Source organism: Oryx dammah, unplaced genomic scaffold, assembly GCF_014754425.2.
Source record: "Oryx dammah isolate SB20612 unplaced genomic scaffold, SCBI_Odam_1.1 HiC_scaffold_6, whole genome shotgun sequence".
Classification (NCBI taxonomy): domain Eukaryota; kingdom Metazoa; phylum Chordata; class Mammalia; order Artiodactyla; family Bovidae; genus Oryx; species Oryx dammah.
Genome location: NW_024070190.1, coordinates 36,048,521 through 36,075,591, shown reverse-complemented (window position 1 = coordinate 36,075,591; position 27,071 = coordinate 36,048,521). Strand labels below are relative to the sequence as shown.

At 35.7% G+C, this 27,071-nt stretch overlaps 1 protein-coding gene across 2 annotated transcripts in view; it reads right to left on the bottom strand.

Annotated features, from left to right (window-relative positions):
• The window catches only part of CTNNA3 (catenin alpha 3), a 1,846,273-nt gene that overhangs the window by 1,355,172 nt on the left and 464,030 nt on the right, over positions 1–27,071 (bottom strand). For both annotated transcript variants that reach the window (XM_040242231.1, XM_040242230.1), the window contains exon 7: positions 4,187–4,390. In XM_040242231.1, coding sequence (XP_040098165.1) covers positions 4,187–4,390 — 204 coding nt within the window. The remainder of the gene's footprint in view (positions 1–4,186; positions 4,391–27,071) is intronic.

Sequence of the window (27,071 nt, the reverse complement as noted above, 5' to 3'; positions counted from 1 at the left end):
CACAGATCATGATGAGAGTTAACCTTGCTTTAACTTTTCCTGGTTATTTTCATTGCATCTGAATTATTATTAAGCATTTACCCTATCAACATAGCTCAATAACAAAAGCTCCAAGCTAATCTGAAAAGCAAGTCAGACCCACCAAATGAAACACAACACTCCTTAAACTAATAAGTTGAAGACTTTGGTATGAGAGTTGTCCTAAAATATTTGAGCAAACTCTGAGAAAGGTTTGAGTTCAGCTAGTTTCAGGAAAGTACGTTCTCTTTCATTACAGCTACTGAAACAGTTATAGGGAAGCATTATTTGTGATAGAAACCTAGAGTAAAAGTAAACCTGGAAATTTGTTCTGATAATATACTCCACAGTGGTTCCTGCTGTTTAATTCCAATATTCGTTGGCTTGCTCAGATACTCATGTTAGGCCCAAAATTCTGCACTTGTATATAAAAAGGAACTATTAAACTGATTTGGGGTGCTTTTTCATAATGTTATAAGTGCAAATTTGTTTATTAATAGGTAATACTTATCAATTAAATGTTAATATATCGTACATGTAAGTAGGTTTCTAATCCTGCATAACTTTAGCTTCTGCTCTCATCTCTATACCAACATGAGGGCAGCTCACCAGACATATCCACATACACAGTCTAAGTCTTTCATTCCCTGAGGAAAAAAGTGCCTTCCTCAACAAATATTTAACCTTATGCCCTAGGGAAAATGAATGTATGAATATTCTTAGATCACCCAAAGAACAAGCTTTCTCACCTCTGTGTACTTCCTTTCCTGTTCTCTTGTTTTCACATTAAACCTCCCTACATTTTCTCCACAGTTATTGTGTAAATATAATAAATAAATACAAATTAAATGCTTCGGGCACATTGTCATTTTAATTGTAAAAGTTGAGATGAAGCAAGCACTAATTCAATTTACCTGTATCCAAATAGTAATTACTGAACACCTGCTACCTGAAGGCACAGTGGTAGGGCCAGAGACACAGCCCTTGCTCTCCTAAAGCTTCTGACCAGTGGAGAAGACAAACAGGTAAACAAAGGAATTCCGACAAGAATGAGCGCTATAAAGGGGAAAGTGCCATGAAGGAGAGCTATTTAATGGGATGTTTGCACTCATTTACCCGAAGGAGAGAAAAGGCAACATGGGAAAGACAAGGAAGAAGAAAGCATCCATCAATCATGAAGAGTAGTGCAATCTAATCAATTAAATAACTGAGAAATATCTGAATTCCTACAATTAAGTCTACCTTTAAAAAATGAAAATTAAAATAATTATCTGGACAAGCTTAAAAAAAAGCTACTTACCTTTGATCTCAATTATTTGGATGTTATAGATGGAAAAGTCTTTCCACTTCACTCATAATACAGAACTTACCTTTCTTAAACCAAAATATCTAACAGAAAGATATTAGTAACATAAGTAAGTTTTGTATATTTGACAAATGGGCCTTGAAACTGAACATCAGATTAAAACCTCATTTTAAAAAAGCAGAAGACAAAAATTTTCATATTTTTATGCCTAACTTAGCATATTTGATACCTAGAATAGATACTTTTTAAATGACCCCCTACTCTATATGACAAATTACTTTTCAGTGACAATCATTATTTTCCTGATTGGCTCCTTAACTTTAGAGCAATTGACAATTTCAGAAGAGAAACAGATTTCAAAGTTGTTATTCAAATAGAATAAAATATTTCATATATGAAATTTTCACTTATCTAAAAAATTATAACCTCCTGCAATTTATACTGTTTCATTGTTAGAATGTTAAAATTAAAATAAAAATTCCAAGTGATCACATGAAGTAACAGAATTAAAGTATTTCTATTTCTAGTTCTTTGTCTTTACAATCACTGTGTCATCCTTGTCCCTACTGAATCTGCTGTTTAAATCTATAAAGAATATAATGTTTATCAAAGGCTAATCATAAAAATGTGCTAATTTGAATTATACATACATATATATTATTAAAACTTAACAATAACCACTGTAATTATTTAGGATTCAGAGAGAAAAAATGAATTTGTGAAAAACATTATCACGGACTTTGAGAACAGCTGGTGTAGAACAACTTTTAATTGGCTTTATTATTTTTATAAATTTCCAGAGGTGATGCACCTTCTCAATGATTGCACCCAAGGCAGAATGCTCCCATAACTTCACTCTCTGTATGAAAAGATTTTAACCCAAAGTTGAAGAAAGCTACAAAACTGCCACTATTTTTATGTGATATATATGTTTATTATATACAGGAACAGCTTCAGTGGCCTGTCACTGGGCAAAAGGCATCATGTTCAGAATGGAGCCACATGCCTGGATTTTAATGTTTTGAAATTCTTAATAATCTTTGAATTTGCATATTTAAATGAAGTCTGATGGGGCAATAAAGCATATATCCTGGACTCACAAGCAGTTCTGACTTCCAGTGCTTCAAGGAACAGATCCTCAGCCAACTGTTCCCCAACCCAGCAACCGCTGCCACCCTCCACTCCTGGTGGGGTCCTCAGTACAAAGCAGGTTGGGTGGGAGTCATGGGTAGGGGTACAAAAGTATGTGAGAGTTAATGTGCTCCTGCAAGGATCCCTATGCCCCAGAGAACCAAACATTAAACAGCAAATAAAAATAACCTCTCGGGTCAATCAAGACTGTTAAAAAAGGTAAAAGCTTTCATTTTTTCCCCTGCTTTTGAACAGGCCTTACGTTTTCATTTTGAACTGGGCTCCACAATTATGTAGCCATCCTAGCCTAGGTATGTAGGTGAGTATGTGCATGTGTGTGCTATGTTTGTATTTGAAGGAATAATTTTATCTATATTTAATAAAATAAATGTACCTATAATTTTATAATTTATAGATAAAATAAACATATATATGTAACTTTACCATATTTTATCTACAAAATGAAAATAATAATTTTAATAGTTTATACTTCAAGGGAGAAGGAATTTCAACACAATATTATCTTCTGAGTTTCTTAGAATTGGTGAATTCCCTTTAGAAATCTTTCACTAAAAATATATTATATGCTAAAAATAGTGATATTCCAGCTTCAGAAACAGGACATGACGTTACTAATATGTTCTTATTAACAAAATCTGCTTTGCAACTTTGATTTCTTGACAGGCTAGAGATTTTTGGTCAGGAGCCAAAGTCATCAAATATTAAGAGTATGGAGATACATCAAATGTGTTGAAGTATCCTTAAAACTCACTAACTAATTTTAGCACATTTCAATTACTCACATAAATTACTTATATTGAACAATCCTAAATCTTCAACCTCACATGTAAAAAATGGTATGCTTTGTAACTCATCATTTTCAAAATATACCTTCATAACTCTTCAATTATCCCACTTAAAACAGATGAACATTATACATTTTTTTCTTTTCTTTACCTCTATTATTTAAGGAGTCAAAATCCATGATATTGAATATATAGCTGACGATGACCTTAAGACTTTCTTATTTTAAAAATGAAACTAAGTAGTCATAGATACTCCTTAGGTGGATGTATATAAATATATATGTTAGATATAGATATATAGATATATAAAGACTACACATAAATAAATATATATGTGAAATGATACCAAAAGAATCTTGAAATAAATATTTTTGCATTTGTCTAAATTCAGACATCATTTCTAATATTCCTGAGAGAGAGCTAAAACTGTAAGAAATCTATGACATTATATCATATTTGAAAAAGGTGCACAGCAAGGAAGATCCAGAGCAGCCAAAAATAAATAAAAAAAATTTTTAAATATCCCCTGATCCCTATAGCATTGACTTTACCCAACACCATCTAAATTTTAACTCTTATTCAACAATGTAATCCTGAGCAAACTGCCCTTTTCTTTGTCTTCTTTTTATCCTTTAAATTGATGGGCAACTCCAGTTTCCTTTCCCCAATCCTGATTCCCTTCTCCAACTAGAATTTAAATCCTGTATCAAGCAAAACAATCAGATAGAAACAACCTTCTGGTTGAATTCCATCCCTAAGAACTCCTATCTCCTTGCTGTACTCTGGGAGCAGTTTATGCAGAAGCCAACTCAAAAGCTCAATCCATGTAAAATCATGTACTCATTCATAATTTATTACATTTTGCACAACGAAAGAAACTCGGCACACTCCCAGTGTATGGGGTCAGGGAAAACCAGTTACCTACATTGTTCATGTACTCTGAAAGCAGGTCCTGGAGAGCCTGGCGAATGGCGTTGCATTCTGCAATAATCCGCTCCCGATGGAAATCTCTTGTGCAGGAAGAGTCAGCCAACAGAGCAGCCCCACTGATAATGGCTTCAAGGCGTTTCTCTAGGGACGGTCTTATTTCCTCCTCAGTCACTGTGAGTGGATCCAAGACAATTAAACTCTAAAGGAAAAACATATTTCGATGGTTAGAACTCCATGATATTCTATTTTTTATTATTATTATGTTTTCACATTTAGAATGCATACCTGATGAGAAAGAGAATTGTGTTTTTACTGCCTCACCCAGTTCACACATCATTCTATAAAGCAGTTATTATTCACATGAGTAACAAAAATCGTGAAATTATGAGCACTTGTTCTAGTGTCAGTCAAATCTGTATTCAAATCTTGCCCTTCCCACTCATCAATGGTGCGAATTCACTCAGGTGTCTTATGTACTGTAAGCCTCACCCTCCTGATCTGTAAAACTGGAATACTAACATTGTTTATCTCATAAAACTGCTCTTAAGAATGATATGAATGCTTAATATAGTGACTGGCACATATTAATTGTTCTTTACAATGGTCATTTTCATATAGTACTTCATTGTTTACAAAATGTTTTCACCTATATTATCTCATCTTGACAACACTATAAAGAGGTAGGCAGCAAAGATATTGTTAACCACACATTTCAATCAATGGTGAAAGAGGCTGAGACTGTCTTACCCAAGGTCATTAAGCTAATAAATGGTGAAGTTCAAGCAAATATTCAGGTCTTATAATACCTAATTCAATAGTGTTTTCATTATGCCTCACTGCAAATCAACACTCTAATTAACCTTAACACAAACATATCAAAGAGAATTCTGAATTTTAATTATTCATTTTGAAAGTAAAATTTCATCTTCCTATTGATTACAACTTCCAGCCATTTCCCACCACTGGAAGCTGACATGGTATTTTTAAGGTTTCCATTAGATATGTCTTCAGGAAATAGAAGCCAAGATAATCTGCAGACTTTGAAGAAAGGGTGAAAAATATGAGGCTCTACAGGTCCTTTATTAAAATACATCAAGAAAGGAAACTTTTCAAGGTTTGGGCATAATGTGATAATTAGAGCAAGAATATCAAATAAAAGCTCTCTGTAGATGCTTTAACATAAAATGAAATCATATAGTGATCTTCAAATTATGTGTGTACGTGTGAGTCTTGACACACAAAAACACACTAAAAATCATTGATCTTCAGAGTGTGCAGTCTTATATATATATATATATTTACATATATATATAGAGAGAGAAAGAGAGGTATTGTGTGTGTATATTATGTATAGGTATAATCTCACATTGATGATTGCACTATATCATGATAAAGAATCTAGAGATCAAAATATCCAGGATAAAATTTTTAAAGCTACAGCTCCAGGCCAAGATAGGAAGAGAAAATCATTATGGAGAGAAAATATAGTTTTGAAATAACTACACAAAAAGAGAAAATAGTGCTGTGTAATGTTCATATATTATATGATATAATTTAAAATATAAACTAGAAAAAGATCTTATAGAAAACTGGTTAAGTATCTTAAATTTATCTCCTCTGTCTTCGAGGAAAATTTCTACTTCTCCCTCTCTCTGTCCCTCTCTCTCTTTCTTCCCCTGCTACTGCTGCTGCTAAGTCACTTCAGTCATGTCCGACTCTGTGTGACCCCATAGACGGCAGCCCACCAGGCTCCCCTGTCCCTGGGATTCTCCAGGCAAGAACACTGGAGTGGGTTGCCATTTCCTTCTCCAATGCATGAAAGTGAAAAGTGAAAGGGAAGTCGCTCAGTTGTGTCCGACTCTTCGCGACCCCATGGACTGCAGCCTACCAGGCTCCTCCGTCCATGCGATTTGCCAGGCAAGAGTACTGGAGTGGGGTGTCATCGCCTTCTCCATTTCTTCTCTAACCACCATTTATTTTCAAGGCTAACTTCTCTGTCTGTGCTCTGATCTCAAGCCCCCTTCAATTGTTCCTTTCTTACGTTTTGAGTTCATCTTAAGAGCCTAGTTTGTACCAGATAGTAGGAATTGGTAACGAAATGGAGAACATCCCCGCCCTCTTCACAGGGCTCACAGCCTAGAGGTACTGACAAATATTAACCAAATAATCACACAAATATAGAATTAATGTGAATATGTTGTTGTTATTCAGTCACCAAATCATATCCAATCTGAAATGAAAGAATTGAAAGTTAAGAATTAATTATACCTCTGGGCAATTTGGTATGTAATCAAGATGATTAAAGGCAAAGCAGATGTGAGTTCCAGAGAACTCACTGGATTCTAAGGGAGGGTTCTGGATTTTGACAGAACAATGGAATTGAAAATTTTGAGGAAATCTTATACAGATCTTATTTTATCAAATCAATTTAAACAGGTATCTGGGTTATAATTATGTGAAACTTAAAGCAAGAGGCAAAATACTCTGAAACCTGAAAACAAACCAAAGTTAAGAGACAGATTCTATCTCTAGAATAATATAGCTAAACCATCCAAAGGACACAGTGAAAGTGAAGTCGCTCAGTCGTGTCCGATTCTTTTCAACCCCACGGATTGTAGCCTACCAGGCTTCTCCATCCATGGGATTTTTCAGGCAAGAAAAGGACACAGAAAACTACCTAAAAGGCCGAGAGTTGTGTAATCAGAAACAGAATATATGCTGGGCTAATCTATATAATAGTACTATAGAAAATCAGATCCTGTAAAAAAAATGATCAAATTATAAAATCATATGCACATTCACAGATATTTTAAAATTTAAAAGATGTATATGACCCTGGACTGAGAGTGTGGTAACCAACCCAATTTAGAATGCACTAAATCTTTTACTGGAGTAGATGCAGTTTAAATCGTCATTGCTAACCTTTTTTTTTTTTTTTCTGTTGTACCCTAAGGAAAGAACAAATAATGTAAGGGTTATTTTATTCAATATGAGTTGTGAAAGAAAACCCTGTGGTCTTGAGAAACACAGAAATGTTAACATTTGAGAAGATTGAGATGATGGCTCTCATGTATTTGGAAGTAAACAATGTGAGGTGAATCTATACAAAATGAGTTGGAAAGATTGCCAGAATATATTGCAGAATAAAAAAATTTTAGAGTAATATGTGCAGTGCATATATATTAGAAAAAAACAAGCACATTAAAATACTTGATATTTTCTCTGAGTATGTATAAGTATATTGGAGGCTAGGAAAAAGTTTAAGTGCCATGACAATTGCTATCTCTGAAAAGAACTGGATTGGAATGGTGGTCAAATTTTTAATTTTTAAATTATAGCCTAATTATGTATTACTTCTGAAATTGCAAACTAATTGAAAATAAAACTTCTTAAAAATTTTAAAAGAGGAAATGGCAATTATGAATCAAACATTTATTATTATTTTGGATTCTAGAAATTAATAAACTATTTTGGAATCATAACAGAAAGATATAATGTTCCCAGTATTTACCAGAATGAAATATATCAAGTTTTTATATCAATTAACTTGAAGGATTTTAATTTTCCTATGGTTCATCATTTCAAATATGTTTAGTTAATATATGTCTTTTAAAAAATAAAGACATGTGACCTCAAAGTACCAGGGCACTCTTTTTCAGTGAGCTTAGAAGTCAGAACACCCTGAGTGTGAATCTTGCTCTTTCACCCACATTGAGAAAGTGGCTTAAACTGCCTAAGACTTTATTTCATTCATGTAGAGTGGGGAAAATAAAACCTGTGCCTTTCAAATAAGATTTTATATAATATAGCTTTATAACTGGGGCTTCCCTGGTGGTGCAGAGGTTAAAGCATCGGCCTGCAATGTGGGAGACCTAGGTTCGATCCCTGGGTCGGGAAGATCCCTGGAGAAGGAAATGGCAACCCACTCCAGTATTCTTGCCTGGAGAATCCCATGGATGGAGGAGCCGAGCTTTATAACTATTTTAAGAACTGGTGGGATAGGTCCCATCTCCATTTCCTTGTTGCTATTATCTTTACCTTTATATGCACTACCGTCTATGCCAGATGATCAGCACATAGAGTACTACAAAGACAGCTGCACTTGCTAAAACAGAAATCTCTGTATATTACACAGATGTGTATCATATAGTCATTCATTCTACTATAAATATTAATCATCTAATATAGTTCAGATTCTAAGCAAGACTTTGGTCATGCCTTACCAGGACATGTAGGAAGTTATATATAAAAAAAAAATCTTAAACAAGCTAAAGCATAAAACCAATAAGCTTGGAAAAAGTTTTCTGTGTTTTAATAAGCATGATGTAATAAACCCTAGTCATCATTCAAACACTCTATATTCTGATGAGATAGATGCGATTTACATTCAAAACACTAAAAGTCTTACACCTATTCTCCAAAGTGAAATTGCCTATCAAAAGAGATGTGGCTATGATTATAATCAAGTGTCAACATTCTTCACAAAATCATATGCAGTGCTTCAAGTTGAGAGCAGCAGAAGTGATAACCGCAAAGCATAAGTAATGTTTCCCAAGCAACTATATTATCAGTCTTCAGTGTGAGTGATAAAAACGGAACAAAATTTCTCCTTAAGACTATCAGCAGAATATGCTACTGAGAGAACTCACGGGCTCTCCTTTGTCCGGTATATCCCTTACTGTGATGTGTTTCCACTTAAATCAGCTAGAGAATGGAAACTTCAGATATAAAAAAATGCAAAAAGGCAAAATGTGAAAAATAAACTATAAATTAGCAAGATTATCAATAAATATGATTAGTAAATTATTAGTGTAAATTACAAAGTTTACTACATATTCATTTATATAAAATCAAAATGTATATGACTCATATTCTATTGTATATTAGTTATAGCAGAAGAATATTTCAGAAAGTCATTCAATATGCTTGTCAAACAAATTAGATGTATACATACTACCTTAAATTATTTTCTCTAAATTATAGGTGAAAAACACTTAATAGCCCAGTGAGTACTATGATGATGGCTTTACCGGAACACCAATAAAAATGTTCAGTTACCTACTTAATTGCACCTGAAGTAGTAACCTCTTCTAGACATACTTCTGTCAAGAGTTCAACAGTTCAATGCCTGCACTGCACCACATCATGGACTGTTTGCTTCAGGTTTTATCTGGTTATATCAATAATACAATAAACCTTCAAAGATTCTTCTATTTTCAAAATCTCTGTTTAAAAGCATTTTAACATAAGCACTTCCATATTGTTTTCATTATAACACTGAATATAATATTGACTAAATCTTAGTATATATTCTTAACAGAATATTGCTGACTAAGGCAACATATTTCAATGAAGGAACAAGTTAGTCTGTTATTATCTATTTGGAAATATGTGTTTACATGTTTGTTTTATCTCTATTCATAGTCTGTTTTCAAGCCATGTGTAAAGAGAAGGTACCAATAATATATAAGCAATGATGATTACCTTATTCTTCTACACTGAACATACAGATACGACAGATAATTTTTATACACAATAACGTCGCTAAGCATATAAGATGCTCCACAGGTTTCAGGCAGTGTTCATTCTGAACTGTCTCAGTAATGCCATGTGTGTCATACCTTCTATGTTCAAACTGGTTGAAAACCTAACAATACAAACCGGTAAAATTTAAACAAATATTTGAACAGTTCTTGCTTTGTGCAAGGTTCATGCCAGTTCTTATGTCTGTGGAGTTCTCCCAAAAAGCAATTTCATCGACAAAGGAGAGAAAAAGTACAGAGGGGGCAACTGGAAAAAATAAGTAATCCCATTTGTGCTTTCTTTCTATTTGCTCCCACCTTCCACTTCTGTCTATAATTATGTCCTTTGGAAGAAATAACAGGTTAAGTACAAGTTCCGGAATCATGAGTGGTTGTACGTAGTAGACCATAGAAACATGAGCAGCCAGTGTTGCACAGTCATACTGAGTAACTGTAAAATTCTAAAAGTCAGGTCTGCCCTCATATCCCTTTTAAAAAGAGGAATAAGAACGTGGGACTAACAGAGAAAATAGCATTGGCATATATACATTACCAGGTGTAAAATAGACAGCTGGTGAGAAGTTGTTATATAACACAAAGAGCTCAGTCTGGTGTTTCTGTGATGACCTAGAAGGGTGGGACAGCGGGAGGGGAGGGAGGCTCAAGAGGGAAGTGATATATGTATAATTATGGCTGATTTGTGTGGTTGTATGGCAGAAACCAACACAACATTGTAAAGCAATTTTCCTCCAATTAAAAAATAAATTGAAAAAAAGAAAGTGAAGGAAAAGAAGCAGCTTACTATAAGCTCTTGTGCCATGCACACTGGCAGTAATGAAACCAACCAGCTACTGAGTTTAATTATTCAGCACGACATTTAGATGATAAGAGAATGATTACAAAACTCCTTAACAATTCAGCCCCCAAATTTAGCCTTCACTATTATAGAACACTTTCAAAGGTTGCTGGTTTTTCTATTATTATAAACGTTAGGTGTCTAATATGTCCCTCTCTGAATATTACAATATTCTCATAGTTTTGGTAAATAGATGCAGAACAACATTAAAAATAAAATTTAATGTTAAAAGAATACATCTACAAAACCAAGCTATTATTCAGCTGAGTGAGTAAGTGAAAGTCACTCAGTCGTGCCCGACCCTTTGCGATCCCATGGACTATACAGTCCATGGAATTCTCCAGGCCAGAATACTGGAGTGGGTAGCCTTTCCCTCCCACAAGGGACTGTTCCCAATCAAGGGATTGAAACCAGGTCTCCCGCTTTGCAGGTGGATTCCTTACCAGCTGAGCCACAAGATATTGACTTTATGCAATGTGATATGTATGCTGTTAACTCATTGGAAAAGACTCTGATGCTGGGAGAGATTGGGGGCAGGAGAAGGGGACGACAGAGGATGAGATGGCTGGATGGCATCACTGACTCGATGGACATGAGTTGAGTGAACTCCGGGAGTTGGTGATGAACAGGGAGGTCTGGCGTGCTGTGATTCACGAGGTCACAAAGAGTCGGACACGACTGAGCGACTGAACTGAACTGAACTGAAAGAGCATAAAGTTCAGTTCATTTCAGTAACTCAGTCATGTCTGACTCTTTGCAACCCTATGGACTGCAGCACGCCAGGCCTCCCTGTCCATTGCCAGCTCCCAGAGTTTACTCAAACTCATGTCCATTGAGTCAGTGATGCCATCCAACCACCTCATCCTCTGTTGTCCCCTTCTCCTCCTGACTTCAATACTCCCCAATATCAGGGTCTTTTCAAATGAGTTAGTTCTTCATATCAGGTGGCCAAAGTATTGGAGTTTCAGCTTCAGCATCAGTCCTTCCAATGAATATTCAGGACTGATCTTTAGGATGGACTGGCTGGATCTCCTTGCAGTCCAAGGGACTCTCAAGAATCTTCTCCAACACAACAGTTCAAAAGCATCAATTCTTCGGTGCTCAGCTCTTTGTAGTCCTACTCTCACATCCATACATGACTACTGGAAAAACCATAGCTTTGATTAGATGGACATTGGTTGGCAAAGTAATGCCTCTGCTTTTTAGTATGCTGTCTAGGTTGGTCATAACTTTTCTTCCAAGGAGCAAGTGTCTTTTAATTTCATGGCCGCAGTCACCATCTGCAGTGATTTTGGAGCCCCCCAAAATAAAGTCTTTCACTGTTTCCCCATCTATTTGCCATGAAGTAATGGGCCCCAATGCCATGATATTAGTTTTCTGAATGTTGAGTTTTAAGCCAACTTTTTCACTCTCTTATTTCACTTTGATCAAGAGACTCTTTATTTCTTCTTTGCTTTCTGCCATAAGGGTGGTGTCATCTGCATATCTGAGGTTACTGACATTTCTCCCGGCAATCTTGATTCCAGCTTGTGCTTCAAAGAGCATCAATCTACATACTAAATTTAGTAATGCAAATGACACGAAGAAAGATTTCATTTGGAAGTTTTTCGGGCTCCATTTGAAAGTTTTCTACTCAGGTTGCCATAAAACACTAGTTTACCTTTATGAATGCTAAGCAAAATTGTGGTAAGGTCTCTTTCTCCCTAAAAGTAATTGAATAGAAGGTCAAAGTCAGTACTTGGAAGGATCACTTTATCTAGAGAGAGACTAGCAGGGTATATATCAAGACAGCTAATGGGAAAGAAATAACAGGTGTCAATGAAAACTAATTTAGGTAATAATGAATAGGAGTATTTTTCTGTAGTCTGGATGAGAAATTACTAAATTTAAAGGGTTTTCAATATAACTTAATTGTGACTATATCTGCTCGTTTCATATTTGAAGATCTGGCAGGGAAAAAATATGATAAAATTTCAAAATATCCTCAGTGATTACATGAGTCAACAGGAAATGTAAACTGTTACAGTTGATGAAAAGAATAAAGCACCCAACAGTTCAAATTAAGGAGACTTTCAAAGTAAGGTAAGGCAATTGTTCCCCAATAAGAGCACAAAGTTCCTTTAGAGTCAGGATCCTTGGTTGATATCAGCACTGTGACTCTCCCGCTCTCTGGCAAACTGTAGTCTGTTTGCTACTGGTAAAGTGACCCCTTCCTCCAAATCCTCTTATACTAAGGATCAGTAAGTGGGGGTCTGCAGCAAATCAAAACATTCATGCTTTCCCCAGCTTAAGCCACTCTTGCTGTTTCATTACCCCCAAAAATGCCCACTGATCATGTATCAGATAGAAAATGATTCTCAGTCTACTGCCCCTTCCTCATTAATATCCCCAAGCCCAAAAGAGTCATGTATATACTTTTCATTCACCTTTTCAATGATAACTGTAACATAAACACTATACACATTGCATCTTATTAACATTACATTTAAGCTCTATACTCAAATTAGAAATATTCAAACTTAGAAATTCTATAGTGTTAGAAAATGTCAGTAGACTGTTCTCACTACCTTCCATATGATGTGTCACGGTGTGATGTGCCTCATCTCTTTCTCATCAAGATGTCAGTTGCTTTCAACTGACGCTTCTTCAATCTCTGGACCAGTCGCCTGATGGCTAAATCTGTTTACCACAGTGCTGCATCGTTCACCAGAATTCCAGCTCTACCTCTGGCCTCCCTCTATCTCCATCATGCTGAGTCCATATACCAGTCCAAAAGTCACATGACTAAGTAATGTAAGAAGAAAAATATAGTCAGACTCATTCTAGGCATTGAAGAAGCCGCTATGCCTATCAAACAAGAATAATTGGCTTCTCTCAAAGCAACTACACTTCTCCAAAACTCATGGCCATTGCAGGCTGCTTAACAAATATAACCTCTGGCAGCTGCATGACAGATCCATGCATCTGCACATGTATACATTTACACAGACTGCTTTTTCATGTGCAGGATATGACACATGCCAGTTGATTGGCTTATAGTAGGCTTGGAGAAGAGTCAAAAAGAGTGTTGGCAAGCACTTCATGTCTGTTCGTTTTTCATTTTTTCCCTTTGCTCTGAGGCTTTTGGTCTTTCCTCTTTTGGATCCTGCCAGTAAATTATTTATTCAACTTCAAGTGGTCATTTGTCGCTAATAGAGCTAAGATTTTGTGAACATATATGTTATACTTAGTCCAAACTGCTTAGATGTCAGTAATCAACCTAAATTAGCAGGCTTCATTTTAGTTACAACTCTATCTTGAATTTCATGTTAAAAGTGAGCTGGGATCAGGTAATGGGAACTTAGCAAAGTACAAGTTCATCTGGAACTAGCCAAAGGATTTAGGCAGGAATGGCAACCCACTCCAGTATTCTTGCCTGGAGAATCCCACGGACAGAGGAGCCTAGTAGGCTACAGTCCATGGGGTTGCAAAGAGTCAGACACAACTGAGCGACTTCACTTTCACTTTCACTTTCATATAGTTGGGTGGCGGTAGGGGATTCAAAATGAAAAATTTCAGAGCCCTTTGTTAAAAATGTATTCAGAATTTCAAGAAGGCAACTTCAGATGATTAAAATAAATATGGTCAAATTTATTTAATTTAATAAATAAATTAAAATAAATTTATTTTATTAAAATAAAACTTCCAAACATGGGGTCCTGTGTCACTGTGAAGGTTGCACACCCATGAAGTCAGCCCCAGATCTATGGAAGAAAACATGAGATATTTTGCCATTTCTTTCAACCATTAAGCTACTTATTATACAAACTAATATGTTGACCAGTATTTTCTTCATAATCTATAGTATTTTCAACAAAAGTTTCTATTTAGAGTTTACAAAGATTTTTTTTTTTCTTTTCAACTGTTCTGAGAGAATAAGCTTTGAAATTCTACTCAGAGCATAAAGTTTAATGAGATTTTGAAGTATAATTTTCTGCCACCTCTCTTGCCTTTCTAAATCCACTATAAATACTAAAATGTGCAAACAAAGCTGGTAAATGATAAATCCATAGCTAACCCAAAATCGTAAACTTAGCAGTGAATACCTGCCAGTAACAAAGGCTAAAGGTGTCAAAGTCTATGAAGAGCATGGCCATTGTACAATGTTCTCTGTAATAAAGCAGCAATCAACATCCTAAAGAGGAAAGCATGGCACTCTATTATGACCCACACCACAAACCAAGTTTTATCTAACTGTGTCCTAAAAACAAAAGCCTAAAATTTTCCACCCTCCATATTTTTATTCAAGCAAGACCAGATTCCTATAAATTAAAACTGGAACTCACAAGACCAAACACCAATAAAATTATATTTTACTAATTTTTTAAAGATAAGAGCAGATCAGTAACAAGTTACTTCACATTTCTTTATCTCAATTTATTAGGATATCTCTCAAACACCTATCCACTTTGAGCTTTGTCCAACAGATTGACCATGTTAGATAGAAAATTTTGCTACATTTGGCAGAAATAAAGTGACCACAGTTGATCACTTTACATGGTAAATATAATATTCCAAAGACTTCGTGATAATCTGATTACTAATTGCATCTATAGCAATATGAAGAGGGAATCATGGGCATCTCTGCTACAATAAAACTAGAGACTAGAGTATCTTCTGGACTTGGAATAATTTTAACTAATACTTTAAAAAATAGTTAGGAGAATGTTAAATTATTTATTTCAGTTAACATACCATATTTACATGTGTTCAGATGATTCCCCTTCATAAGACTAACTCTAAAAAATATATTTGAATACTCAAAAGCTTTCAATAATTTATTTTTGGCTGTCTCCTTCACTTCATATCAGATCTTCCTTCTCTCAATTCAGTTCATTCCCCCTATTGAGGATATGATGCCACCATTCTTCTAATCACAGATCTGTTTAATATCTAAGCCATCTTGGGCCATTTCCATTCTCATCCTTTGTAGTCACTGACTGCAACTGTCAACTCTTCTTTCTTTATATTTATCTCTTCCCTTTCCATTTCAACTGCCCTAGTTTTAATTCTTATTATCTCTTACTCTAAATGTTAAAAAAATCTTTGGATTCTTTTTGCCTCCAACCATCTAGTCCTACAAATTAACCTACACACATGTGTTAGGTTAGTCACTCAGTTATGTCCGACTCTTTGCGACCCCATTGACTATAGCCTGCCAGGCTCCTCTGTCCATGGAATTCTCCAGGCAAGAATACTGGAGGGGGTTGCCATTCCCATCTCCAGGGGATCTTCCTGACCCAGGGATCAAACCCAGGGATCAAACCCAGGTCTTCCGCACTGCAGGCAGATAGATTCTTTACTGTCTGAGCCACCAGGGATCTACACATGACAACTGATTAATCTTCCCACAACATTTGTTTGATTTTCTCCCTTCAGCAATCAAATAATCATTTAATAATTCCAAATTTCTTAGCTTGATATTTGGTATGGTTCCTTCAAATTTAGTTTCCAAGCCAAATTGTCTACCAGTCTCCTGCTATAGACACTATAACATAGTGTTTAGAAGCATGGGCTGGGAATTCCAATCTCATTACTACAGAAAGGAGCAATATTATCCCTCTTTTGTAAAGAGGAAAATATGAACTTAAGAATGCCATTTCCCCTAGTAGAAAACAAACTTTTATTAAAAGAAAATTTTAAGGCAAATCTCTTAGAACCAAAAGCACTTTTTCTCCCAGATAAGTACTATGAAATGCCTTAATCACTGCTATTAAGAAAGCTCAATCTTTAAGCTCTGAAACTAAAGTACATTGATTTAATGATTAATCAAACTGACATGACAGTCCCAAAAAAGACTAACCTCAATTTTGTTCTAATATTCATCCTTAATGGTATATTCCTGTGAGAAGTTTTCTGCCAGTCCATGTAAAGATTCTCTTACTGGAAAACTATCTTCTATCTTATTAAAGGATCCCTATAACTTCTTTCTCCAATATATGCACCCAAAGGGTAAATCTTTATATTTATTCAGGCGTTGAAGTCTTGTTGTTTATAAACAATCATTGTTTTACTCTGATGCTTTTATAAAATGAAGTTCCTCAAGAAGATTCCTAAAAATGACTTGTTACAAGTATATTTCTGATAATTTTTAGATTATATCACTAAATTGGCTAAGAAATTATAAAACCCTAATGGAAAACCTAACAACTTCATCCAGATCAACAGGAATTAATATGTGAGACTGAATGTATTGATAAATATTATTCATAACTTATGACTTTTTCTGTAATACATCAGTTTCACTGTTTATTTTCTACAAAAAAATACCTCTTACACTACAACCTATAGCAAGTTGATAAAGTATACCTTTTTAAATAAAGATGAAACATTTCGTTTCCCTCTCTACTGAGAGGGTAACAGGCCGGAAGGCCAGGGATCTCCAAACAGAGGAAATAGCCTGCAAGTGTCAGACATTTTTATCTCTCTTAAGCGGCAGGAGGAAACAAACTAGCGATATTTTTTCCTTCTCTATACAAATTTAAAAGGAGGCTTCTCTTAAAATTCTGTGTTGCCATGACACCTGGTTTCACCTGAAGTTAACCAATGCCTTTTTCTTATGGAAATGTTTATCTTAAGCTATGCTAATGTAATATGCATTTACCCCAAACTCTGTCTTCAAGTGGGCTCGCCTTTCTGGCTCAGAACCTACTTGATAAACCAGTATGTTATACTCAGATATTGTTCCTCTAATCTATGTAAATGAAACTATTTGTATGGTGCTCTGCCCTTCTTCAAGATTCATGTTAATCATTTTATGGCCCAAGATAAACCATTTGGTGCCAAGATTATCCCAAAAGGCATCTTATGGGTGAGGGTCCTGGTGCCATTCTGGGTTTTGAGACATTCCTTTCTTTCGTTAATAGACTGCTAGTGACTATATAACATCCTGCTGAAGACTAGCAGGGGGGCACTCTCTCGGCCCCCTTCTGATGCCTATGTCAGAAGCTTTCTCTACCTCCTTTATAGTTTAATAAAACTTTATTACACAAAAGCTCTGAGTGATCAAGCCTTGTCTCTGGCCTCGGGTTGAATTCTCCTTGGGGGCCAAGAATCCCAGCGTCATGATTCAACAACAACCTTTCACTATCTGATCTTTCTAGAACTTGGCTTCTCCAGCTGGCTCACCTGTGAAATTGATGGCTTATTGCAACCAAATTAAAACTAGTTACACTAATCATTGTTTTACTATGTTTTCTCTTGTTATTTTCAAATTATTTGTGCCTTGTACCTCTCTGATGGACTTCAGTTCCGTTCAGTTGTCGCTCAGTCGTGTCCAACTCTGCAACCCCATGAATTGCAGCACGCCAGGCCTCCCTGTCCATCACCAACTCCCGGAGTTCACCCAGATTCACGTCCATCGAGTCAGTGATGCCATCCAGCCATCTCATCCTCTGTCGTCCCCTTCTCCTCCTGCCCCCAATCCCTCCCAGCATTAGAGTTTTTTTTCAATGAGTCAACCCTTCGCATGAGGTGGCCAAAGTACTGGAGTTTCAGCTTTAGCATCATTCCCTCCAAAGAAATCCCAGGGTTGATCTCTTTTAGAATGGACTGGTTGGAACTCCTTGCAGTCCAAGGGACTCTCAAGAGTCTTCTCCAACACCACAGTTCAAAAGCATCAATTCTTTGGCGCTCAGCCTTCTTCACAGTCCAACTCTCACATCCATACATGACCACAGGAAAAACCATAGCCTTGACTAGACGGACCTTAGTCGGCAAAGTAATGTCTCTGCTTTTGAATATGCTATCTAGGTTGCTCATAACTTCCGAGGAGTAAGCGTCTTTTAATTTCATGGCTGCAGTCACCATCTGCAGTGATTCTGGAGCCCCCAAAAATAAAGTCTGACACTGTTTCCACTGTTTCCCGATCTGTTTCTCATGAAGTGATGGGACCAGATAACATGATCTTTTTTTTCTGAATGTTGAGCTTTAAGCCAACTCCGATGGACTAGGACTTCATTAACATTGCTAACTGTATTACTTATATCCTGATTCCTAAGATTGGTATCTCTTACATTACGCAATGTGTAACCAGACCTCTGACAAAATTAATGATGTTTAAACGTATTAAGAGAGTTGATCATATATTTAACTCTACACAGAATACTGTAATAGTGCAACTCCAGATATGGTAAGAAACAACACAGGAAAACATTCCCTAGATCATAATAGACTAGTTAGACAGGTGATCCAGAGAGTTTTAGATTATCAACAAGGCCTGATCTAAAAATTAACATATTAAGTGGCCTATCAACAGAATATTTATCTGATCTGGAAATAAGCCTTCTGTGATACAAAATAAGTCATGAAATGCCTCCCAAACATTGGTCAAATTTATGACCAAGAAGAGGCACTGTGGATAAAGAATGTCACCCGCCATATCGGTAAGTAAAGGATGCTATAGCCATTAAGATATCAGCCACTAAAGCCACCCCAAGCCATGAACCCTGGGGGATTCACAGTGGATACTGAGCTTAGCTAGTTATGGTGCCTATCAAAGAATTGATTTCAATGAGCCCAAAGGTGCTAGAAAGTGAGGGGATGGAAAATGATATTCTATGCAAAACAAAAAGAAAGCTGAGGCAGCAATACTTCTATCAGACAAAATAGACTTTAAAAGAAAGACTGTAATGAGAGACAAAAGAGGCCATTACATTGTAATAAAGGAATCAATCTAACCAGAAGATATAACAATTATAAATACATATGCACCCAATATAGGAGCATCTAAACACACAAAGTGAATATTAACAGTATTAAGGCAGAAACTGATGGTAATAAGATAAAAGCAGAGGACTCTAGTACCCCACCTACATCATAGGGCAGATATTCAGACAGAAAGTCAATAAGAAAACAAATGTTTTTTTAAACATTCCATCCAAAAATTGAAGAATACACACTCTTTTCAAATAAATATGGAAGATTCTCCAGAATAGATCACATGCTTGGCCACAAGACGTATCTCAGTAAATTAAAGAAGACTGAAATTATATCAAGAATTTTTCCAAATACAACCACATGAGACAAGAAAACTGCAAGAAGAAACTGAGAAAAAAAAAAAAATGTGAAACCTAAACAGTATACTACTAAATAACTAACGGGATTGAAGAAAACAAAGAGTAAATTAAAAAAAATCTCAAGACAAACTAAAATGGAAATACAACAGGCCAAATCTATGGGAGGCAGCAAAAGTACTTCTAGAAGAAAATTTACGGTGATAAAGGCCTGATCCACAAATCAGGAAAAGTCTCAAATAAATGATCTAAATTTACACCTAAAAGAAGTAGAGAAAGGGCAACAAACAAAACCTAAAGTTAATAGAAGTAGGGATATAATAAATATCAGGGCAGAAGTAAATGAAATAGAGACTGAAAAGAGGGACAATCAGTGAAACTAAAACGTGATTCTTTTAAAAAATAAATTAAATTGATAAAATTTTACCCAGACTCATCAAGAAAAAAAAAGAGAGATAACCCAAATAAATCAAATCAGAAAAAAAGAAGATAAGTTACAAACAACACTGCAGAAACACAAAGAATCATAGAGGTTACTACAATTATATGCCAACAAATTGTAAAACCCAGAAAAACATATAACTTCCTAGAAATATATAATCTCCCAATTCTTAATCAGGAAGAAATAAAAATATTAACAGGGCAATTACTAATAATAAACTTAACAGTACCAAAAAACTATCAACAAACAAACCTTTAGAACCAGAGGACTTCACAGGAAAATACTACCAAACATTTAAAGAAGAGTCAACACCTAACTTTCTCAAACTATTCCCCCCAAAATTGCAAAATAATACTTCCAAATTCATGCAATGAGGTTAACATCAACCTGATATCAAGACCATACAGACACAACAACAACAACACAATTATAGGTGAATATCACTGATAAATACAGAAGTATAAGTTTTTAAGAAAATATTAGCAAATAATAAATTAAAAGAATTTTACACCATGATCAAGTGAGATTTATTCCAGGAATGAAAGAATCATTCAATATCTATAAATCACTTGATGTGTTATGCCATACTAAAATATTGAAGAATAAAAATCATAGTTATCTCAACAGATGCAGAAAAAGCATTTTGACATATGTTCTGACATACATTTAGGATAAAAAAATTGGTATAGAGTAAACATATATCAACATAAGCTATATATGACAAACCCTCAGGCAACAACATACACAAGAGTCAAAAGTTGCAAAGTTTTCCTCTAAGGTCAGAAATAAGACAAGGATACCCACTCTCGTCACTTTTATAAAACATATGGTTGGAAATCTTAGTTGCAGCGATCAGACAAGGAAAATAAATAAATAAAAGGAATCCAAATTGGAAAGAAAGAGGTAAAACGGACTCTACCAAAGGAAAACTATTAGATCTAATAAATGAAATAGCAGGATACAAAATTAATATACAGAAATCTGCTCCATTTCTATACACTGATAATGAGCTATCAGAAAGAAAAATTAAGAGAACAATCTCACTTACAATTGCATTAAAAATAATAAAATATCTGTGAAAATAAATTTAATCAAGGAAATGAAAGATCTGTATCCTGAAAACTATAAGAAATTGATGAAAGAAATTAAATATGACACAAATAAATAGAAAGATATACCATGCACATAGATTGGAAGAGAAATACTTTTTAATGACAAAATCTACTCAAGGCATTCCACAAATTAAATACCATATATATCAAAACACTAACAGCTTCTTTCATAGAACTAGAATAAATAATTCTAAAATTTGACTGGAGCGCATAAAACTCCAAAGAACCAAAGCAATCTTGTGACACAAGTAAAAAGCTGGAGAAATCATGTTCCCTGATTTCAAACGATATTGCAAAACTACAGTAATTTAAAATATATGGTATTGGGATAAAAGCAAGCATGCAGATTAATGGAGGACTTCCCTGGTGGCTCAATGGTAAAGAATCTGTCTGCAATGCAGGGATGCAGGAGACATGGATCCATTCCCGAGGTCTAGAAGATTCTCTGAAGGATGGCATGACAATCCACTCCAGTATTCTTGCCTGGAGAATCATATGGACTGAGAAGCCTGGCAGGCTACAGTCCATAGAGTTGCAAAGAGTGAGACATGACTGAAGCAACTGAGTTTGCAGACACTGATTAATGGAACTGAATAGAAAGCCCCCAAATATAACCATGATTATATCGCCAATTAATCTACAACAAAGGAGGTAAGAATATACAATTGGAAAGTGTCAGCCTCTTTAACAAATGGTACTCGGGAAACTGCAACATGCAACAGAATCAAACTGGACTAATTTCTCACACCTTACAGAAAGATAAACTCAAAATAGATTAGAGATTTAAATGTAAGCTCTGAATCCATAAAACTCTTTGACATCAATCTTAGCAAAAATTTTTTGGATCTGTCTCCTTAGGCAAGGAAAAAAAGAAGCAAAAATAAACAAATGGGGCTACATAAAACTAAAAAGCTTTCTCCATAAAGACAGAAACAGCTAACAAAATGAAAAGTAGCTTACTAAATGCGAAAAGATATTCTTAAATGACATATCCTCTTTCACTTTCATCAAGAGGCTTTTTAGTTCCTCTTCACTTTCTGCCATAAGGGTGGTGTCATCTGCATATCTGAGGTTATCGATATTTGTCCTGGCAATCTTGATTCCAGCTTGTGTTTCTTCCAGTCTAGTGTTTCTCATGATGTATTCTGCATAGAAGTTAAATAAGCAGGGTGACAATATACAGCCTTGATGTACTCCTTTTCCTATTTGGAACCAGTCTGTTGTTCCATGTCCAGTTCTAACTGTTGCTTCCTGACCTGCATATAGGTTTCTCGAGAGGCAGGTCAGGTGGTCTGGTATTCCTGTCTCTTTCAGAATTTTCCACAGTTTTCTGTGATCCACACAGTCAAAGGCTTTAGCATAGTCAACAAAGCAGAAATAGATGTTTTTCTGGAACTCTCTTGCTTTTTCCATGATCCAAAGGATGTTGGCAATTTGATCTCTGGTTCCTCTGCCTTTTCTAAAACCAGCTTGAACATCTGGAAGTTAGGAGGGAAATCCCTAATAACACGAATTAACACTACATAATACTAAATTTCATCCCACAGTAGTTTTCTTGGACAGCACAACTTATGACCCATGCGTGAGGGTTTCAAGGAAGAATGCTGTATTGAATTCTAATAATGTGGTTTACATATTTCTCATCTCCTAAATCAGCATGCAATTCTTAGAATCACAGACAATTTCTTTTACTTCTTTTCTAGTTCCATGAAGGATATGACAATGAGGGACTAGAGAAGAGTTAGCTAATAAAGGGATTTTAATGATCCAGATAACCATGATGGTGTGATCACTCACCTAGAGCCAGTCATCCTGGAGTGTGAAGTCAAGTGGATCATCGGAAGGATCACTAAGAACAAAACTAATGGAGGTGATGGAATTCCAGTTGAGCTATTTCAAATCCTAAAAGATGATGCTGCAAAAGTGCTGCACTCAATATGCCAGCAAATTTGGAAAACTTAGCAGTCACCACAGGACTAGAAAAGATCAGTTTTCATTCCAATCCCAAAGAAAAGCAATGGCAAAGAATGTCAAAACTACCACACAATTTCACTCATTTCACATGCTAGCAAAGTAATGCTCAAAATTCTTCAAGCTAGGCTTCAACAGTATATGAATTGAGAAATTCTAAATGTTCAAGCTGGATTTAGAAAAGGCAGAGGGATAAGAAATCAAATTGCCAAAATCTGTTGTTTTATAGATAAAACAAGAGAGTTCCAGAAAAATATCTATTTCTGCTTTATTGACTACGCCAAAGCCTTTGACTGTGTGGATCACAACCATCTGCAGAAAATTCTTCAAGAGATGGGAACACCAGACCACCTGACCTGCCACCTGAGAAACCCATATGCAGATCGAGAAGCAACAGTTCGTACCAGACATGGAACGATAGACTGGTTCAAAATTGGGAAAGGAGCAGGTCAAGGCTGTTTATTTTCACCCTGCTTAATTAATTTATATGCAGAGTACATCATGCAGAATGTCAGGCTAGATGAAGCACAAGCTAGAATCAAGATTGCTGGGAGAAATATCAATAACCTCAGATATGCAGATGACACCACCTTTATGGCAGAAAGTGAAGAACTAAAGAGCCTCTTGATGAAAGTGAAAGATGAGAGTGAAAAAGTTGGCTTAAAACTCAACATTCAGAAAACTAAGATCATGGCATCTGGTCCCATCACTTCATGGCAAATAGATGAGGAAACAATGGAAACATTGACAGATTTTATTTTGAGGGGGCTCCAAAATCACTGCAGATGGTGACTGCAGCCATTAAATTAAAAGACACTCGCTCCTTGGAAGAAAAGCTATGACCAACCTAGACAGCGTATTATAAAGCAGAGACATTTCTTTGCCAATAAAGGTCCGTCTAGTCAAAGCAATGGTTTTTCCGGTAGTCATGTATGGATGTGAGATCTGGACCCTAAAGAAGACTGAGTGCCAAAGAATTGATGCTTTTGAACTGTGGTGTTGGAGAAGACTCTTGAGAGTCCATTGGGTGCCTAAGTGATCAAACAAGTCATTCCTAAAAAAAATCAATCCTGAGTATTCATTGCAAGGACTGATTTTAAAGTTGAAGTTCCAATACTTTGGCCACCTTATGTGAAGAGCTAACTCATTAGAACATACCCTAAAGACTGAAGGGAGGGGGAGAAGGGGACGACAGAGGATGAGATGGTTGTATGACATCACTGACTCAATGGACATGAGTTTGAGCAAGTTCAGGGAAATGGTACAGGACAGGGAAGCCTGGCATGCTGCAGTCCACAGGGTTGCAAAGAGCCAGGCATGACTGAGCCACTGAAAAACAACAAAGCTAATAAATATTGATTATCAACTGGCTGACATGAAACTCATGATGCAAATACTTCATAAGAACTTGTTTTAAAATTGTGCTCTAGATTTCAGGTTTGCCTTTTTCAGGTTTTGGAAAATTAAAATAAAATCATAATTGTGTCTAGCTACCTAGAAATCATTTCTAAGTTTGATACCACATTCATGGAATCATAAGATTGAACATTCTCAGTAATATCATGTACAGCATGTATCTAATAGTTCCAAGAGGCCAAGAGCAAGCAAGGTCTAACAATCATTATTAGCTACATATTTTAATTACAAGGTACTCAATCCCTTCTTTTTTTAATCATCATATATAAGAGATTTTGTTGTCCTCTTCTTGGGTAAACATTCATTAGATGCATTAAAATCTGTCACCAGGTTCAAAGGTCAGCTACTCATTATCTTTACAACAAATTTTTATTAAACAATTACTATGTGTCTGTCACTGTGCTAAGAAATGGGGAATATAAATATTTATAAGATATCATTCATCTACTCAAGAACTTGACACTAATAGGGAAAAATAGGATAAACAAATGTATTAAAAACATATGCAAAAGCATTAAACAAATGTTTTAAACTCAAGATATAATTGAATTTCAACACCGGCCATTATTTGTCACAAGAGCTATTATTTAGAAAGGGCAATTACTGAGGGGAGGTGGTCATGAGAAACAAGCTTAAGGTATATCTTCTAATTCTTGTTTCTTTTCAACATAGCAACTAATGCAACTTGACAGAAGAGTAGTTTGTTTCTTTAAAAAGGACATAATAATTTCTAACCTATTTGCTCCACAAGGCAATTTGGTCCTAATAAGAAAATATGTAAGTAAACATGCTAAATAGTGCTAGTATTAAGCCAGTACCTAGAACAATGCCTCATACAGACTAGATTTAACAAATATTTATTAAATTTAATGAGCACCCTGTAACATAAGTTATTCTCAGATTTATCATCCTATTGTAATATATTTTATTAAATTTTAAGAACTACTTCATACACAAGAATATGAGTGAATAATGATAATAAAGCATCCATGAAACAATGCAGCTTATGAAAATGAATTGTGCCCAGTGACTTTAAAGCTCCTGATGTGGCTATGCACCCTCTCTCTCCACCCACTCCATTTTTACATTTTGCATTAAATATTCTCTTCTTTTTATAACTTATCATATATGCCTGTACCACTCTATACGTGTAAGTAGATAGATATATGGTTTAGTTTTGCATGTCTCAACCTTTATATAAATGGAAACATTTTGCATGGATTCTTACATGGCTTGCTCTTTGTTAGGTAAAGCTTTATGATGTGGTATTCACTCACGTTAATATCTGTAGAGCTTCCCCTGTGACTCAGCTGATAAAAAATCCACCTGCAATGCAGGAGACCTGGGTTTGATCCCTGGGTTGGGAAGATCCCCTGGAGAAGGGAAAGGTTACTCACTCCAGTATTCTGGCCTGAAGAATTCCATGGACTATGGAGTCCAACGGGATCTCAAAGAGTCGGACACAACTGAGTGACTTTCACTTTCAGTTTCTTTTCATAATAATATGCACCCCTATAACTTATTCATTTTCATTCATTATACTCATACTTCTAATTTTAAGAGAAATAATTTTAATGACTCAAATGTAAGTATAAAGTTCACTATAGAACAGCATTTTGGACTCTGTGGGAGAGGGAGAGGGTGGGATGATTTGGGGGAAATGGCATGGAAACATGTATAATATCATATAAGAAATGAATCACCAGTCCAGGTTTGATACAGGATCCTTGGGGCTGGTGCACTGGGATGACCAAGGGGGATGCTATGGGGAGGGAGGCGGGAGGGGGGGTTCAGGATAGGGAACATGTGTATGCCCATGGTGGATTCACGTTGATGTGTGGCAGAACCAATACAACATTGTAAAGTAATTAGCCTCCAGTTAAAATAAATATATTTAATTTTTTTAAAAAATTAATAGGAACCCTTTATTAAGTAAAGAAAATAAACTATAGTGAATATTTCAAAAGTTTTCCATATCCTCTGAGATTAAAATACTTTTTTTTTTTCTCTTGGGTAATGTGCTGTAAGAGCAATATTGCATAGGAACCTGGACTATCAGGTCCATGAATCAAGGCAAATTGGAAGTCGTCAAACAAGAGATAGCAAGGGTGAATGCCGACATTCTAGGAATCAGTGAACTAAAATGGACTGGAATGGGTGAATTTAACTCAGATGACCATTATATCTACTACTGCGGGCAGGAATCCCTTAGAAGAAATGGAGTAGCCATCATGGTCAACAAAAGAGTCCGAAATGCAGTACTTGGATGCAATCTCAAAAACGACAGAATGATCTGTGTTCATCTCCAAGGCAAACCATTAAATATCACAGTAATCCAAGTCTGTGCCTCAACCAGTAACGCTGAAGAAGCTGAAGTTGAACAGTTTTGTGAAGACCTACAAGACCTTGTAGAACTAACACCCAAAAAAGATGTCCTTTTCATTATAGGGGACTGGAATGCAAAAGTAGGAAGTCAAGAAACACCTGGAGTAACAGGCAAATTTGGCC